The sequence below is a fragment of the Meles meles genome, chromosome 20 (assembly GCF_922984935.1).
Source record: "Meles meles chromosome 20, mMelMel3.1 paternal haplotype, whole genome shotgun sequence".
Taxonomy (NCBI): Eukaryota; Metazoa; Chordata; class Mammalia; order Carnivora; family Mustelidae; genus Meles; species Meles meles.
In genome coordinates, this window is record NC_060085.1 from 22,150,815 (window position 1) to 22,169,541 (window position 18,727).

General features: G+C 51.6%; 1 protein-coding gene across 5 annotated transcripts in view; it reads right to left on the reverse strand.

The window, feature by feature from the left end:
• STIMATE (STIM activating enhancer) overlaps window positions 1-18,445 on the reverse strand; it is a 52,713-nt gene extending 34,268 nt beyond the window's left edge. For all 5 annotated transcript variants that reach the window (XR_006816449.1, XR_006816447.1, XR_006816448.1 and 2 more), the window contains exon 1: window positions 18,165-18,445. Coding sequence is in view for 2 of the 5 variants with exons in the window: in XM_045990939.1 (XP_045846895.1) it covers window positions 18,165-18,324 (160 nt within the window). In the remaining 3 variants the exon portion in view is untranslated. The remainder of the gene's footprint in view (window positions 1-18,164) is intronic.
• Window positions 18,446-18,727: the final 282 nt, after the last annotated feature.

Consider the following 18,727-nt stretch of genomic DNA (forward strand, 5'->3'; position numbering starts at 1 on the left):
CATGTGGCACTGTGGTCTCCTGTGAGAGAACCAGGCGTTCAACTGGCAGAAGCTTCTTCCCTTAGGACAGGTGGGGGCTTTGCCCTTGAATTTTATTAGCAGGAGTGGAATTAATAAGCAACCTCAACAGAAAAATTAAGAGCAGCTCTTCTCTTGATATCAGTTAAGACCTTTTCCTGAGGTTCTCAACCCAGGCCACTGAGCACCCCGAGTCTTCTCTTTCCCAACAATCCAAGGTGTGTAATCAACCAGAACCTCAGCGGAAGAGAAGTGACAGACTTCATTTCCTCAGCCCCAAAGCCTGGGAATCCGGGAGCAGCACAGAGAGCAACTGAGGAAGCCCTTGTCTCCCTCCAACAGTGAGCTGACCTCAGGGGGGCTTGTGACCTTAAGCGCCCAGATCATCAGACCACAAGGAGCTCAGACATCTTGAAGTCCTCCTTAGCAGGCAGAGGGAGTCCAACCCACAGTGGTCTGATGGACTCCTCCGGTACCTTGGGTTCTGCTCAGAGACCTCTCTTCTCTACACAGAACAGGTGGATGGGGTGAGAGGAACACGTCAGCAGTGCATACACCAGTAAAGGAGGAGGAACATGTAAGGGGACCACGGCCGTTAGGATGGGGAGCCCAGGCTGCCCCAGGAAAGGCGGGTCTGAGTCAACTTAGGATTCCTCAATTCCCAGTGTTCACTCTGTCCACCTGCCTTCTAGGATCCCTCCAATCAATTCTCCTTCTGTGAGGGCACTAAGAAACGACCATCCTGTGGCATGGTGGTCACAAGAGGCACTTCCAAATTTTTCTGCATCCCTTGTCTGATCACACAGATTGCAGAGGGAGTGGCCGCAGGGATGAAGGCTAGGCAAGTAGCTTGGCTGAAGAGCAAGTCAAAGGGAGGTCCGCCTCCATCTCTCACCTTGAGGGCGCCAGACACCACAGCTATAGGTACTGAGGGAAAGCCATCTGCACTGCTGGGTTTCAGAGAGGGGCCTGCTGTGGGTGCTGTTCTGGGACTGACTCACAACCATGTCGCCCTTGGTTCCAGCCTTCTTAGAAGTCTAGAACGAACATAAATCGGTCTCAGAAAATCACAGTACGCTGCCCCTGCTATTCACCGTTTCAAACAGGCCTGCCTATGCCAGCTCTTGATGAGAAAGGTCAGACACAACTCATGAAGCTCTGGGAGAGAAGGAGGCGTAGGGCCCTACCAGTCCTCAGACCCGGTGACGCAGCAACAGTGCCAGCAAACACTCTTCCTTCGGGCTTGCTGTCCGCCAAGCTACCCGCAGGAGACTTAGGTAATACGCTTCTTACCACACCTAATGCCACGCAAGAGAAGCCAGAGGCTGTACCACTCACGTAGGCCGGCAAGTACAGAACCCAAAGAAACCAGAGCACTCTGTTGGGAAACGACCCAAACAATCCAACACAAGGATCAGGACAGAAGTGACCACACCAGCATATATGCCACGGGCAAGGGAAGACAGGTGGCCGGCGAGAGGCAGATGTTTCGGGCAGTGAACAAAGACTCTGTACAAAGACCCTACAGGGGCCGCCTGGGTGGCTCAGTTGGTTAAGTGACTGCCCTCAGCTCAGGTCATGATCCTGGAGTCCTGGGATCGAGTCCCGCATCGGGCTCCCTGCTCAGTGGGGAGTCTGCTTCTCCCGCTGACCTTTCTCCACTCATGTGTGTGCGCGCTCTCTAACAAATAAATAAATAAAATCTTAAAAAAAAAAAAAAAGACCCTACAGAACAAAGCTATATACTAAATACAGGCCCGAAGTTTAGCACTTCTTCCCTCTTAGCGTTGACATATGAGCTCCTTGGGCTGCTGGTATCTTTGAAAGAGGGGTACAAAGGAAGATCCGTCAAGTGCATCCTTATAAAAATCATACTAAGAAGATGAAACACAGGTAAAAATTCATGAACAAGTAGAATGAGTAGGCTCCATTTCAATTATCAGTCCCTGTTTTCCTCCCACACGTAATTCAAAGGCTCATTACACAAATTAGTTTGAAATTTATCTTGTTCAACAATCTAGTGTAGACTGTAGAAACTCTGATTTCCTACCCGTTAAAATACACGCGGTGAGCAACGAGGTTGGCTGGGCGAACAGAGCATGACAAGCTGCTCTTCCGAGGCCCGTAAGACTAAAGCAGCAGCCAACTCTCATCTTGGAGGAGATGTTTACTGGCATCTCTGAGCCTCTGCAACCACCTTTGGGGGCTCGGCCCACTCACCAAGGTGAAGTCTGTCCAGTCAACAAGCTCTCGCTTGTCGTAGAAATACCTGAATCAACCCCCTCTGGCCACCTGACATATAAACCGGAGTCATGACTTACTGGTTCAAGTACAGATCATAGACTCTTGGTGAGTAGCGATCAAGTCTCAACTTCTCCCATCTTCGTCTTCACCGAGTTAGTCACGGACCACTGTGTAACAGATGGCTCTGCAACTCAGCGGCCTAAAGCATGGACCATTTATTCTCAGCTTAGCTGGGTGGTTTTGGCTCTTGGTCTCTTGTAAGACTGCAAACTTAACAAACCACGCGAAGCCTTGACTGAGGTCGGAAGAGCCACTTCTGAGAAGCTGCACACACATGGCTACTGGCTGGACTCCTCAGCTCCATGCGGTGAACATGGGTCCTTCCAAAGGACTCGCTGAGTGTCCTCAAGACATGGCTGATGGCTTTTCCCAGAGCAAGTGATCCCAGAGGGAGCGCGCCCAAGACAAAAGGTGCAGTTTTTAGCTAACTTAGTCTCCGAAACAACACACCATCGCACTTCTGCCATAAACTGTGCGTCACATGGACTAACCCTGATGCGATGTGGGAGAGGACGACGGAGGGCGCGGCTAGCAGGAGTGGGGGTCATTGGGGTCTGTCATGGAGGCTGGCTATCCTGTGCCCTTCTATGTTCACAGGGCACTCTTACTGAATGTGGAACAGATGACCCTTTCGGGGGAGGGAGAGGGGGCGTGGATTGAAGCTGTTCCTTTGCTTTTCAATTCCGTCTCAACCAACGCGCTCATGCTCTCTGCTGACTTGGCTGGCTACCATGCTCCAAGGCAGGGAAAGTGAACAAGGCACTAGCAATAGTCACCAATGTTTCTGTCCAACCCTACAGAACTTCCCCAATTTTACTTCAATAACCAAAAAAGTGTTTTCAGCTAAATTCAGTTTCTCACTCACCCAAACAAGGGAGTCATTCTATCAGTGCAATGAAGTCTGCTGACAAAGGGAGCATGGACCCAAATGATGCCATCCATGGAGGGGTACCAAGAAGGGCCGAGGGCCTGGTGCTGGCAGCCTGCTTCGGCAGGGCAGGGCAGATGGTCCCGACAACAGAAAGGAGGCCCTGGGATCACATAACCACCCGCCCCCCACTCACGGCCTCTTGGAGCCCAAAGCCACGCTACTGTGCTGGGGCTCATTAGCATGGTGAAAGGAATTTTTTAAAGTTAGGAAAGCAACTCAATTTCCCCCCAACTCATGTAATTCCTACCATCAGACATAAACCCTGAGATTATAACTTGAGTGGACAAAATCTGTTAAAAAAAAAAAAAGGGTGGGGGCTCAGAAGCTGAGTTGGTAAGGCAGTACGTAAAGACTGGAGCCACTTGCTTTGGGTAAGGAAGGATCAAAACGGATCAATCCACTTTTTTTTCCAGCCTTCATTTATAAAAGCTATTCCTCCCCGTATGCAGAATCCTGGGTTAAAAGGTTTTACTTTGCACTTAAAAGATGTTGTTCCCTTGTCTTCTAGTTTGATTAATCTGATGAAAAGTCTCTATCAGTCCTTATGTTTATTTCTCTGCATGTAGTGTCTTTTTCCCCTCATAATGCTTTCACAATTTTCTTTTTATCATTGTTTTTCAGCAATTTGATTATGATGTGGCTTAGTGTCATTTACTCTGGGTCCATCTGCTTGGGGCTTTTATGAAGCTTCTTGGATCTGTGTGTTTATACTTTTCATCAGCTTTGGCAAATGTTCAGCCATTAGTTTTCTTTTTCTTTTTTAAGATTTTATTTATTTATGACAGAGAGATCACAAGTACGCAGAGAGGCAGGCAGAGGCTCCCCGCAGAGCAGAGAGCCCAATGTGGGGCTCCATCCCAGAACCCTGAGATCACGACCCAAGCGGAAGGCAGAGGCTTAACCCACTGAGCCACCCAGGCACCCCCAGCCATTAGTTTTCAAATATTTTTTTCTGCCCTTTCTTCTGCCTCTCCCAGAAATCCAGTTACACATAGGATCTCTGATACTTTCCCATGGGTCACTGGAGCTGCTGGTTATTTGTCTTTCTTCTGTGTTTCATTCTTAGTTCATTTATACTGACTCACTTTTCTCCTGACTATAGGTCATAATTTTCTGCTTCTCCACCTAGTAATTTTTGATTGGAGGCCATACATTATGACTGCTACACTGTGAAGCAACAGGATTTTGCTGTTTTCCTTTAATGAGGACTGAAGTTTGCTGGGGTGAGCACTTACGTCTGTGAAATAAGGGGGAGCACTTACGTCTGTGAAATAGTTCAACTGTTCTGAGGCTTCCCCCCACCTCTTTTAAATCAATTCTGAAGTATAATTTACATACCAAAATGCACCCATGTTAGACACAGTTCAAGAGTTTCACGAAATGTGTATGCTGATGTGACCCTCACTACAACCAACATACTAATTTCCATCACCCCCCAAATTACCTCCTGTTCCTTTGCACCTGGCCTCACACCTACGACTGCAAGGCAATCGGCTTTCCTCCCTCTAAGTCCCGTTTCTAGAATTTCATATAACTGGGTCGCACAGTAAGAATATACTTGAGCTGGATTCTTCTGGTCAGCATGTTCACCCATGGTGTGGCATGTGTCACTAGCTCATTCCTTTTTGTGGCCGGCATGTATTCCCTTGTTCAGATATACCACAATCTGTTTATCCATTCACGTGTTGATGAACATTTGGATTGTTTCCAGTTTGGGGCAATTATGAATAAAGTTGCTATGAATATTTATGTACAAGTCCTTTTATAGCCCTGTTTTCTTTTCTCTTGAGTAAATGTCTAGGGGTGACATTGCTGGGTTGGATGGCAGGTCTCATTTTTTCTTTTAAGGTTTCATTTTTAAGGGTGCCTGGGTGACTCAGTTGAGTGTCTGCCTTCAGCTCAGGTCATGATCCCAGGGTCTTGGGATTGAGCCCCGCATCGGGCTCTCTGCTCAGCAGGATGCCGGCTTCTCCCTCTGCTCCTCCTTGCCCTCCCGCTTGTGTGCTCTCTATCAAATAAACAAATTATATATACGCACACACATAAATAAATAAATCTTTAAAAAAAAAGATTTCATTTTTAAGTAATCTCTACACCCAGTGTGGGGCTCAAACGTACAACCCTGAGATCAAGTGTCGCCTGCCCCACCAACTGAGCCAGCCAGGTGCCCCACGTGTCATTTTCTTTTTAAGAAACTTTCAGTTCTCCAAAATGGTTGCATCATTTCACATTTCTGCTGTTAATATATAAGAGTTTCGAAGTTCATACTCTCTTTAACTTTAACTGATGAATAAAGTTCATCAGTCTTTATGATCGTAGCATCCTGTGGGTACACGGTGGGATTGCTGTTTAACATGCATGCCCCTGATCACTAGTGATACTGAACAGCTTCTCCTGTGCTCACTGGCCAACTGTGTATCTTCTTTAGAGAAACGTCTTCCGATCCCTTCCTATCATTAAATCACGTTGACTTTCAACTGAGTTGTGAGAAGTCTTTACCTATTCTGGATGCAAGTCCTTGTCACATTCTTTCCCAATCTTTGGCTTACCTTTTCCTTTTCCTTACAGTATGTTTTGAAGGTCAGAAATCCTTAGTTTAGATGTAGGCCTAACTTCACCCCCCAAAATTTTATTTATTTATTTGGTGGGTGGTAGGGGACCATGACAGGGGGAGGGGCAGAGGGAGAAGCAGGCTCCCCGCTGAGCAAAGACCCTGATGCAGGGCTCCATCCCAGGACCCTGGGATCATGACCTGAGCCAAAGGCAGAGGCTTTAACCCACTGAGCCACCCAGGTGCCCCTCTTCTCTTCTTCTTCTTCTTCTTCTTTTTTTGGGCAACAGTTCAAGCTTTTTGTGTCCTAAGAAACCTCTGCCTATCCCAAGGTCACAAAGACTGGCTCCTATTACAGTTTCCACTTCCACATCCAGATCCGCGCTATAGTTCTGCTGTTTCTGCGTACGGTATCAGGCATGTTTTCAAGTTGTGCACCCCTCTCGTCCAGGTAGGCAGCCAAGTTTGAGAGCAGCTTTCTCAGAGGAGGAGGATCGTCAGAGGATCTACAAAACGCCCCTGGTGTCCAGCAGGGTCTCATGTCTAACTGCACAGAACACCAGAAGCAGTTCAGCTCCCAGCTTCCCAGCAGCTGTCCTTGGCTTTGCCCCGAGGCTCCCCCCACGCACGCACAGACTCATGTGCAGAAAGAGACTTGAGGAGACCGCTGAGCAAATGTCTAGGGCTCTTCCTCCAGGTAGCTCCTTTTTCTCCATATTGTCCCTGGAAATTCCGACTGCCTTGGCTTCCTCAACTCTGTCTCCTCAACTTGGCCAGGCCTCTGGGCTCTGCGCGGGCTCCTCCTCACTGTTCTGAGCTCTGGAAACTGCCTCCGGCAGAACGTTTCAGAGGAGACCACAGGGCCTACCTTATCATTTTCGGTCCCTCTGAGACACCTGTCGCCCAATGCCTACGAACAGTTGTTTCGTATGTTTTCTGGTTGCTTCTAGAAGAAGAGCAAGTTCTATATCACTGACTCCTTCACTGGCAAAAGTCTCTTCACCCATTTTTGTAGAGGCTCCAAGGCCACATTTAGCCACACGGGATAGACTGCTCTGACTTCACAAGTCCTGGACTCCAATCTCAAAAGGAAAAGCCTTTGGCTTTTTCCTGGTGCACCTGCCAGGCCTACGGAAGTGTTGCAATGATGCTCTGAGTAAAAAACCAAGCAGGTGAGAGACAATGTAACCTGATGGTGTCGAAGCGGTCCATGTGCAGAGGTGACAGGAAGTCCACCGAGGTTAGAGAAGCAGCGTCCCTATGTCACAAACTACACGTGAACCCTGCGCACAGCAGGCAGGCGGAGCAGTGGGAGCAGTGGGGAGCCCCGGCACTGAATCCAGTATTCTACTTAGAGGCTGCCACAACCCGAGACACTTCACTTAACCTCTCTGTGCCTCAGTTTCCCCAGGTATACAACAGGATAAGAGGAGTACCCGCTTCGGGTGGCTAATGTGAGAAATAAACGAGTTAACGTTTATAAGGTGCTTACAGGGATCGACACATAATAGGCACTACACAGTGTGACCCAGTATTGTCGCCAAATCAAATGGGCCAAGGCCCCTTCAGCCAAAATCCCTCCGAGCCTGTGGCTCTGACCTCCCAGCCAGGGGAGGCTTTACAAGAAGACTGAAAACAGAACCTACATTTACATGTTCTCAACACATGCCCTCGCAATTTAGTAATTACAAAGGGAAAGATGTTAACTTCACAGTGGAGAGACCTGAGGAACCACCTGACTGCAGTCATCAAGAGAACTGTGCCAGTACTGGGAAAAACCCATGTCAGGTGCCGTGGGGTCCCACGCACTGAGGAGGTCACTTGTAACCCGAACGGAATCATGAAGAAACATCAGACAAACCCCATCGGGGACATTCTACAAAACCATTGGCCTACAAAACCACTACTCTTCAAAAGTGTCAAGGCCAAAAAGGACAAAGAAAGGCTGAGGAACTATCCCAAGACCAGCCTCCAGGTGGGGAACACCCAGCACTGCACAGGCACCAGCTTGGCCCTTATGCCAGATCAGGCCAAGGGAGAGGCAGAGGTCATACCTGTGCAATACAGACTGTCCGTCCTGCAACATAACCGTATGGGCTAAGGTCACTGGGGGAAGTTTCCTGGAAGCAGAGGAGGATGTGGCTAGGTGGGGAGAAAGGTGAAAAGCATTCAGGGGCAAGAGAGATGTGGGTAAGGGGAAGAGGCAGGAACGGGTTCGGCAGGTGCAGGGGCCAGGAGAAGAGTAGCCTTGGGGCATATGGCCACATCCAGTGTCCCAGAACATAGCTGTTCTTGGTCCAGGCTACAAGGCAGACCATGGGGGCTGTGCTGTCTACAGCACAGAAAGAGTTGGGAAAAGGAGGGCAGGTTCTGGAACCTGGCTGTCCTGCAAGACGCCAGAACACCACCTTAGTTCAAGGCAAAGAAGGACTCCTGGTAGCTATGGCCACTGTGAGTGAGGACAGAGGAGCTCCTTGGTAAGGTCCCATGGCTCCCCTGTACGAACACGTTCAGAGAGCAACCCGCCCATCACATCCTATCCTCACCCTTGTGCCTCACTCACATCAGTGCAGACCGAAATCCAGCCGAAGCCACGTCCACGCTGGCCCAACCCGAAAACCTCCACTTTGGGGGGGACAAGCTCACTATAACACAGCTGCCACCGCGCACACCATCCCATCCACAGCAGCGGCCCTTGAACTACGGTGGTCCATAGCAAGACCACAGTGTGTTCGTTGGCTGTTTCCCCGAAGACGTTTTTACCTATCTGGGCTATTAGTCAGTTATTTACCTTAACACGGTAAAAAAGACAAATCCCTACATAATCTGCCGAGTGGTCTGAGAGACAACCTAATATTCTTCTTAACTCTCCTTTCATAAGGCAATTTTTTTTTTTTTTTTTTTTTTTTTGCCAGCAATTGATCAGATTTCTGACAGAGAAATCTGGGGATAGAATTACAAACCAGGGTTCCTGACAGAGAAAACACATTCATGCAGACTTCCTCCACTCTGTCGGCAGGACCCTAGCACCCGCCCCTCGTCATCAGCCTCTCCTTCCCAGACTTCTGGACCCCAGTTCCCTGCAGGGCTCAGAGAGGGTGGGAGCAGTGGTGAAAACAGCAGACCCACAATCTTCAAGTCTGCTACATCAGAACAACATGCAAATGTTTTGGGCCCCAAATCCCCACCCAAATAGAAAACCTGCTCTCGCCCTCCGACACCGCCTCGGCCAAGATGCTGACAGGGCCCTCGGGTCTGGGCAAGAGAGGTGGTGTGCCCTGCTCCTGTAGGATGGAGTCACTGGCTTGTGAAACTGGGGCGATGCCAGCACCTCACCTCTCTACATCATTTTCCATGTTATTAAGTGAAAATATCTTCTAAGAAAACGGAAAAGTGGGGCACACCTGGGTGGCTCAGTCAGTTAAGCAGCTGCCTTCAGCTCAGGTCATGATCCCAGGGCCCTGGGACTGAGTCCCACGTGGGGCTCCCTGCTCAGCAGAGAGCCTGCTTCTCGCTCACCCTCCCACTCTGCCTAATTGTGTACTCTCTTTCTCTGTCAAATAAATAAATAAAATCTTAAAAAGAAAGAAAGAAAGCAGAAGCCCATAAGGACCACTGATGAGCTTAAGCGGTCAGAGCCTGGGTAGCTCAGTCAGTGAAGCCTCTGCCTTCAGCTCAGGTCATGATCCCAGGGTTCTGGGCTCGAGCCCTATGTCGGGTTCCTTGCTCAGCAGGGAGTCTGCGTCTCCCTCTCTACCTACTCCTTCTCTCTCTGCTCTCTCTGCTCTTGCTCTCTCTCCAATAAATAAAACCACACACAAAAAAATTTTTTTAAAAATTTTAAAAAAGAGAGGCTAGAGGAGCGCCCAGGGACTAGAACAAAAGCAGGGGGGAGGGGGAAGAAAAGCATTCTGAGAAAGGTGAACATATAAAAAATATAAGGTTGGTTCTGCTTATGTCCCGAGCTACTGGGCATACAACTTGGTCCATGAAAGAGAAAACTAAAGACAAACTATGAAAGCTCTGGACACCTCCCACTGACTGGGGATAGGAAAAGCCATAGATACTCAACGCCAAGGCTTTCAGTATATGTGCTGCCGAAGCGAGCACAACACCAAGTCTTTCAAAGATATTTTAGAGTCAACAACACAACAGCTGAGTTCCCTGGCCAGCATAGTGACTCTATCTCTCCTACCCTTGGGTGCCACCTCACGCCCCCCCCCGCCCCAAGCACGCCCCAGGTAAGACCCAGCCTCACACAAAGCAGCTCAAGCGGAGCCTGACAGTGGCACAACACACCCTTTAGGATGAAGAGGACCCTCTAACTCAAAGGAAACGGGGGAGGACCTGTCATTTGCTAAGATGGGATCGCAGTAACTCAAGTCAGAACTCTTGTCATCACAGTCACAAAGGTGATGTCGGGGGTTGACCATCCTGCTGGGGTAGGTACAGGATTTCCAGAATGTGCTCATACCTGGCCTTCTCCTAAGAGACGTTCTTCAGCAGAGCCCCAGCCCACCAAAGCCTGGGACTGTGCTCGCAGACCAGGCCTCGCCCCCCCTGGCTACTGTCCAGAACCCAGGCCAGAGCCCTGCCTCCTCCACACCTGGGTGCAGTGCGGACGGCCACCAGTGACAGCCAGTTCACGGGCACGAGCTGCTCCCTCTATGAGCTAGTGGCGATGCCTCTGGAGCTGGATGGCCGGTTCCTCGGGGGGCACCACGAGATCTAAAAGGGACCCGATAAAGCTGCTTCAAAGGAAATGCTGGCAGAGAAACAGTCCAAAAGGAGCACCAGGTAAAGGCAGAAGCTGACTTGCCACCCAATAATTGAACTCACCCCCCCTTTATAAGCGCCAAGCTATAGGACAAGGGGCCTGCAACTGAACGGGAAGGCTGTCTCGAAGCCTCTTCCTGGAACCTCTGTCCCATGCTCTCCAGGCCCCCAGACAGCGGCCCTTCTCACAACCTCCTGTGGCACCTTGGCATTGCCGCTCCCTCCCCCTCCCCCCCACCCCGCACCGTGCTGTGCTGGAGGAGGGCTCCCCCATGGACGCCTCCCCGGCTGCAGGCAATCCACCACCACCTGCGCACTGTCCGCGCAGCCCACTCCAGCCAAGAGCCCCTGGAGGCTGGGATGCAGGTCTCGGCAGTCCCCCTTCGAGGCAGCAGCCAGGCCCTTCACAAGCCCTGCCAGGGCGCTGCTCTCATCCTTCAGGGGCACATACTGACCGAATCTGTTCTCTAGGTCTCCCCTGAGAGTGTGCTGCGTCACCCCCAAAATGAGTAACTGCAGTTCTCAACAGAGACAACTCTGCCCCCGCCCCAGGACACCCTGGACAGTGTCTGGAGACATTTCTATCTGTCTCAGCCTGGGGGTGTGGTACAACTGGCACCCGGTGGGGAGAGGCCAGGGACGCGCTGAACACCCGACAATGCACAGGCCAGCCCCCGCAGCAAAGAATTATCTGGCCCCAGTGCCAACCGTGCCAAGTTGGAAAAGCCGGGGTTAGACGAAACACTTCCCAGTAGTGGAGCAGTCTGAGAGGCTCCCAGACCACCTCTAGGCATCCGTGAGGAAAAGGATAACTTCAGGGTTCTCCCCAACGCAGGGCTGTTAGCCACACTCCTGCAGCACCAGGGAAACAAACTGTGAAAAGCAGCAGGTGACCTGAGAGCACTGAGAGCCGTGCAGAACCTCCTCATCAGCTACGCAACCGACTCGGCTGTGCTCCCTCCCTGGTGCTCCAGGAGGCTCAGTCCCCAGCCGGGATGGCCGTCCTCAAGCAGCTGGGGAGAACCCGCACAAAGGCCCAGGCTGGGAGAGCGCACCTCAGGTAGAGCTCAGACATGCACAAAATGACTCGTAAGTCATTTCAAATGTCTACTTTCATGCTATCAAGAGCCATAAAACTGAAGTTCCACATAAAAAAGAACTATTAAGAAAGAAAATCAGAGTTGTTTGGGAAAAAATGAGGTGAAGCAGCGAGGGCTTAGGGTCCTCAGAGAGTGCACCTGTGTGGAAAGGGGCCCAAGGAGGGCAGGCAGGGGTAGGGGAAGTGGTTAGGAGGGTCTGGAGTCTGCTGGGCCTGGCTCTCATTTCAGCTCTACACCTACTAACCAGGCCCGTGTCCGCTGTCCTGGTTCTCTCCGGGGTGCCTGGGAAGGACGTCAAGTGCCAGGCACAGGAGCCAGCACAACGGGGACTGGGTACAGAGCAAGCTGCAGGAAGGACACGGGTTCTAGGGGCCAGCACTACGCCCTGACATCTCCAGGGGCAGAGAAGGCCGGGGCCTGGGATGCAGGTCAAGCACCTGTAACCAGGTTGCCCTCTCAATGCCCAGGCAACACTCTGTAGGTGAAAACAGGTCAGGGTTAGGTGAAGGAAGGAGAGCATTACCTCTACTAAAAGCCACTTGCTCTGGGTACAAGCTAATTTGGAATTCACCAGCATTGTGCTGGTTGTGTTCAAGTTTTCTACTATTATGCCGTCCACGAAAGGAGGGCGAAAGGCAAAGATGTTAAAAGGTATAGATGTTGTGCAAACAAGATAGCAAGGGAAATGTTTAACCTAATTCAGAAAACAAGTTACTCAAGCTCTTCAATGGGACTCTCAATGCAAATACTGTAACAATGAGGATAACGTCACCCCCCTGTGTTAGGCCCCTGCTGAGGGCCTGACACGTGCCAGATACTGATGCCAGCTTCCTTACATTCTTCCTAATCCCCACAGTCCCAGGAAAATTATTATTTCCATCCTTCTGGGGAGCAAACAGAACAGTCGGGAAATACAGGTAGGCTACTCAAGGGCACAGGGAGGCAGAAGCAGAAATGCAAGCCAGGTCCGATTGGTTCCAGAGCCAGGGAGCCTGCTATTTTTAACCACCTGTAAAATTCCTTCAAAGAGACTTCATCTTCATGCAAATATTATACTAATTGCGAAGGATTTTAAACAGATCATTAGAGCAGTGGAGGCTGGATAGGCCCCTATAGGGCAACGCTTGACAAACAGAGGTATTTAAAAGGCTAAAAATGCATTCCATTAAATTATTCTACAACCCAGACTGTCCTCTAATTCAGACAACTCCCTCTGGCCTGATTTTACTCCAAATTAATTAAGTTTTACTATAAATAGAGGAGATCACCATTATGGATACATGCTACCAGATAAATCAGTGTTTAGAAACCCTGAAAACTCTCTAAAAATAAAGATTCCTAACCAGCTGCCACGCTAATATTGGCCATCCTCCCCTCCCCTGTGGGCACAATACCAGCCTGGGACAGAAGAAGGGATGTTCTTCCTTAGCCTTGGCTGGCACTCTGGAGGGAGCAAAGGAAACCAGTATTTACTGAGTGTTGGGTCCCGGGCCCAGAGACGGGTGCCTTCTCTCCTGAGCTCCAGCTCCAGGGCGGCCACCACTGTGTCCCACTGTTTTGTCAGGTGACCACTGAGTGAAAAGTTACTGGGGAATAGGATATTCCCACGCTCTCAAGGGATAAACCCCCAGAAATGATTTATTCACTGCAAAGGGGAAAGCATACCTTTACAAGGGAGAGATCCAGAGACCTTCACCCTTCCACCAGGTAATGACCTCACTGTTACTGATAGCAGGGCCGCCTGCGGTCACGTGCAGCCTGGTATGCTGTACTAGGAAGCACGCAGCACTGCCTACCGCTCCTGCTGTAAGGAAGGTTACCTGAACCTAAAACCTTTCCCAGACTGAACTCAAGGAACACAGAGGGCTGTGAAACAGCTCACACACCACCACAAGGAAATACCCAGACAAGTCCAGAACACAATACACGGTACCTGACAACGGGCCAGCGCGCTTCACACAGCAACGTCATTAAACAGGAAAAAGTGTGTGTGAGTGAACGTAGGGGGAGGTTGTTCTACAGTAAAAATGACTTCGAAACACAACTAACACGACATGTGGCCCTTGACCACTCATGGTTTTTAAAGACCTCAGCTCTGAGAGACGTGGGGCATGTGGGCAAGTGTGACTATGGGCTAGCTGTCAGGTGACCTCGTGGAGGTTACATGTTCTTAGGCAGGATCACGAGGCTGTGAAGATGCAGAAGACTGTACCCCTTCTCAGAAGACTTGACTGGAAGGTCTTAAGGGTGAAGTGGGATCCTGGCTACAAAGTATCTTCAAATGGTTTGGGAAAAAAAAAATAAAAGTATAAAGAGATAAATGTGGCAAAACATGAGCAATCTCTGAATCTAGGTGGGGGGCTGATATTGTACTATCACTGTATTATTTCTCTTCTTTCTTAGATGTTTGACATTTTGTGAGGTAAAGACTAGGATAGGGTAGGGAGAGGGGACCCCAGGAAGGGTGGCCCCCGCAGGTCTGCGTGTACTGAAGACACAGGGAGGCCGGTTCACCGTGTGAGAAAAAGAGCGACTCTCGTATGAGATTGAGATTTCAAAGCTGAGCAGACTGGTGTGTGATGTACCTCTGGGTCTCAGGAAAACTCTCATTTCTCAATTTTTGTGAAACACCGACATGCTCTCCCAGCCGGCTAATCCCCACATCTGTAACATGAGAACAGGCAGGTAGGTCTATCCAAGTTCTCAAACCGCTTGTGTTAAAAACCGATTCTGTCTATACTGCAGCCCAGAGTTCTGTGCAGGGTGAAGGTGGTTGGTGTTTGCTGTGCACCACACGTCCTCAGAGTCAACACTCCCGAATGCCAACACACACACTGCCTGACACCGACCTTTGGCTGACAGGTGGGCCACGGCCCTGCAGCGGAACAGGGTGCTGAGCTCTGGGTGTGCTGTGACTCCGGCCTGAGCGACTTCATCGAGGCACAGACTAGAAATAAAGCCACCAAAACCAGATGGACTGTTCAGCAGGGAGGTCATGACAAGCTCCCTCACTGAAAGCGTTTCTTTCTCCTCAGACACCAATGCTTTGCGCTGATGTCCCAGAGAATCCGGAGGACCCAGACTGGGAAGTCCCTTTGTAACAAGCCTGCCTCCGAGTGCGTTCAGCTTTCCTCACAGGGGGTCGCTTAGGTGGAGCCTCTAGGAAGCTCATCGCTTAGGGAGGTGAGACAAGCTGCCATGTCTTAGCTGACGCAACGACATGCCCGTGGATGCCGGCTGGGGAGGGTCTGTGTGTTCACGCAGCGTGAAGAAAGGCTACATACATCACCTGGCATTCTTAACTCTCGGCCGTCTGGGCTGAGGCGGTCTGAAACCCCCCACACAGAGCAAGCACCAGCATGAGAAATCCTTGTGAGAATCAAAATCCTCTCACACACACACACACAAGTATACATATGTGAAGTCTTCCTCCAGGACAAAACCCTCTAGGGCAAAAAAACACAACCACCTGCAAATGGAGAAAAAAGTGATTTTTCTGAGCAGAAAAAAAAACAACCATAAAGACACCAGTCTGAGGATTCACTGAATTCAGGGATGTGAAGTGATGAAAAAATGCCTCAGCCTGTCTGGCAGGGAAGGGGGTGCAGCCAACGGAACAGAGCTGGTCTGACAGGAAAATGGAACAGTGCCTGCCCATAGGACAGGGGAACTGTCAGAGGAGAGAGCCAATGAGCCCATGGCTGAGGTGGGGGAGGGGGGCACAAAAGCACCCAGGAGGGAACAGACTGTGACCCCAAAGAGGTTAACGTAAATTGCTCAGGAGAGATGACTGCTATTTAAAATACGCTCGATGGGGGCGCCTGGGTGGCTCAGTTGGCTGAGCATCTGCCTTTGGCTCGGGTCGTGGTTCCAGGTTCCAGGGTCCTGGGATCGAGTCCGGCATCTGGCTCCCTGCTCAGCGGGGAGCCGGCTTCTCTCTCTCCCTCTGCCTGCTGCTCTGCTTACTTGTGCTCGCTCTCTCTCTCACTGTCAAATAAATAAATGGAATCTTAAAAAAAATTTTTTTTAAATATGCTCGACAAAGAAAACAGTGGAACTGATGAAGGATGGGGTGGTCTCATCTTAACACACGGAGACGTCCCTCAAGAGTAGCAAGCGGGACACCTGTCACGGGAGCCTGGCCTCTTGCCAGCAGCTGTGCCTGACTGGGGAACCAACGTTGTGTCTGGGAAGACAAAGCCCGGGCAAACCAAACTGCTCACACGTGCACTTACTAGAGAGCACCTCCCCCTTCCCTTGTCCCCAGCAAAGTCACTGCAAAATGTGATGCAGCCCCTGAGAGATTACCTCCTCACCCCCGCAGTGCCAAAGGGGAAAGCCCCACCGCTCTCAGAACAGAACCGACAAGCTGAAGAGATCAGCAAGGGCAGACAGGGTTCTCACCCTTCCACCCCTTCTCCCTGTCACCATCTTCATCACTGTCCCAGGAACCAACGCCCATTGCCATAGGCACCCTCCACGTTTAGGCCTACACTGAGCAAAAGGCCGCTTGGTAGTCTGGTCTCTGCATACAGAAAGCACCCACCGCAGTGGGGTTTGCACATGGGCTCACGCTGAAGATTAAGCAAAGTGAGTTATGTCCCTGAAGACTCCAGGGGCAGCGCCATCACTCTGAACACAGGCAACCTGGGACACTTCTCAGCAGCGAGCAACTCTGCCCTGTCATAACCACATTTCCCTCCCTGAACCACGAGTTCAAAGCCTCACGGAGTAAATGGGGCCATCAGCAGCAATCAAATCCACGGAAATAGCCAGAGCTAGGCTAGGAAATCATAAGTTAGGGAACAGAATGCAAAGTAAGCCTGTAGTTCCCTCAAAGAGAAAGGAAGGCCAGCTGGGGGAGACAGAAGTGGGAGGGGAGGGGAGACCCACACACAGTGTCTTGAAAACACACACACATACAGTTTATGCCCCCAAGTCAGCAGCTGATTTTGCCTAAGTCGTCACAAATTATTACTGTGGGAACAAGCAGGTATTTGTTCAGCTACGAAAATAGCAAGACCAGTAGAGACTAAAAAGGAAAGAAAGAGTGGCAAACATACAGAGTCGGGCACTTGGGGTAAGGTTTACCAAGGCCAGGCAACCAGAAGAAGTGTCCTCCAAGAACAGCCTCTTCAGGGTTACCTGCGTGAAGCCTGGGAGAATTCGCTCAAACAAGCCCCGTGTTAGGACAAGCAAAGCTGTAACTCCAGCAAGTCCACCCTAGAAGACAAATGCACACAGCTGCGGGATCTGTCCCCAGTGCGAGGAAGCGTACTTTCTGCAGAAACTTCCACTCTGCCCATGTGAGCACAGTGGGGGAAGTTCTGAGATCCCGTCATTCTGGAATTAATGCCTCTGTACAGATCGTTGTAACCCTTCCTTCCTCCAGGATGCAATCACAGGGGCGCTCCTAGGCCCACAGCCAACTGAAGCCTCCTGTTACTGAAATCAAGGGAAGGACGTGCACCAAGAAAACAACACAACCCCAAATGCACGGCGCACCTGACAACTATGGTGGAACTTCCAGTTTTCAAGAGGGGCCATCTGGGGCTTTCTTCTTCATCGGGAAACTCTCAAGAAAGGGCCCCCAGGGACTTAGCGTGGGGATTCTGTGACCTCCCAGACCCTCTGAGCAGATTCCTTCACTAAGCCACTAGGTTGCCCGAATCTCATGAAAAGGAAGGAAACTTTAAATACGAATAATAGAGTGGGTTGGGCAGGGGAATAGCCAGGGGAGGCTTGAGATGCAACTTAATTAGGGAAGCCTGGGACAGAGACGGAACAGGTGGGCCTGTTCAGGAAGTAAAGAGGGGAAAGAGCAGCAGTGAAGAAGAAAGCAGTCTGGGGTGGGTCCTGCTCCAACCAAAACAGAAAACAAAGCTGGGGGAAAGGTGGGGGAAGCAAGGCAGGAGGAAGTAGTCCTGGGAAGGCAATGCATGGCCTTACAATCCAGGTACTGCAAAGGAGCGGGATTTAAAAGCCAAGGGGAGTCAGCAAATCTTTGCGGAGTGAAGGAGCATGGAAAAGCCCAGCATCAGACTGGGGATTTAAGGATGCGGGTTCAAAGTGCGAAGGGGAGACTAGGAAGGCTCTGTGAGGGGGCACAAAGGATTATTCCAGCTGGGGGTTCATGACCCCAGGCTGGAAAGTGGAGTAGCTTTAATTCGCGATGACAAGGTAGCAGGAGGGCGAGTTTTAGGCAGTTACATCGGAAGAGAGGCGTGTGCGGGCTGTAGCAGAGAACGAGTGACCCCCTGACTAAGGGCTGTCTTGATAAGGCGAGGGACTCAGGACCCTAGGTCGGGGGAGGGAGCTCCCGCTAGTCCGGGAATGCCCAGCCTGCGCTCGCGGACAGAAGGCACCCGAGCCAGAGGTCCCGGGGCCCCAGGCCTTAACACTTCTGGCAGGAGGGTTTCCAAGGCGGGGCTGGGCCTGCGGTGGTCCCACAGGGCCGCAGGAGGGGCGGGGGTCCCGGACTCACGCATCAATGTGCTGAAGGCCACGACGCCGAGCAGCCCCTGCAGGAAGATGCCGAAACTGTGCATGAGCGCGCCGCTCTCGCAGCGGCCCGCCCCGGACGCGACGGTGGAGGGCGGCCCGCCCGGGAGCCCGCGGCTCGCGTTCCCGGCGGGGCCCTGCATGGCGGGCCTGGCGGAGGGGCGCGGGGCGCCGCGGCCAGCCCGCCCGCCCGGCCTCGCTGCCTGCGGGGGCCGCGCCGCCGAGCTCCGGGCCGGGAGTCCAAGCCGGGAGCCGGTACCTCCGCCCCGCGGCCCAGTCGCCGCCGCGCGTAACCCGACGTCTGAGACCGCAGCGCCGGATTGGCTCGGCCGGGCGTGGGGGCGGGCCTCGGCCTCTCCGGCTCTCCCCTCCCCACCATGGGCGGGGCTCCGGCCGGGCGTGGGGGCGGGGCCGTGCGTCCAGGCCGCAGGTAGAGCCGGGCAGGTGAGCCCGAGGCGCGCCCTTCTTCTCCTCCACCCTCCCCTCGCCGAGCTCCATGTAGGAAAGGCAGGAGCCCGGGACCATCTGCGACTAAATTCTTTTCTT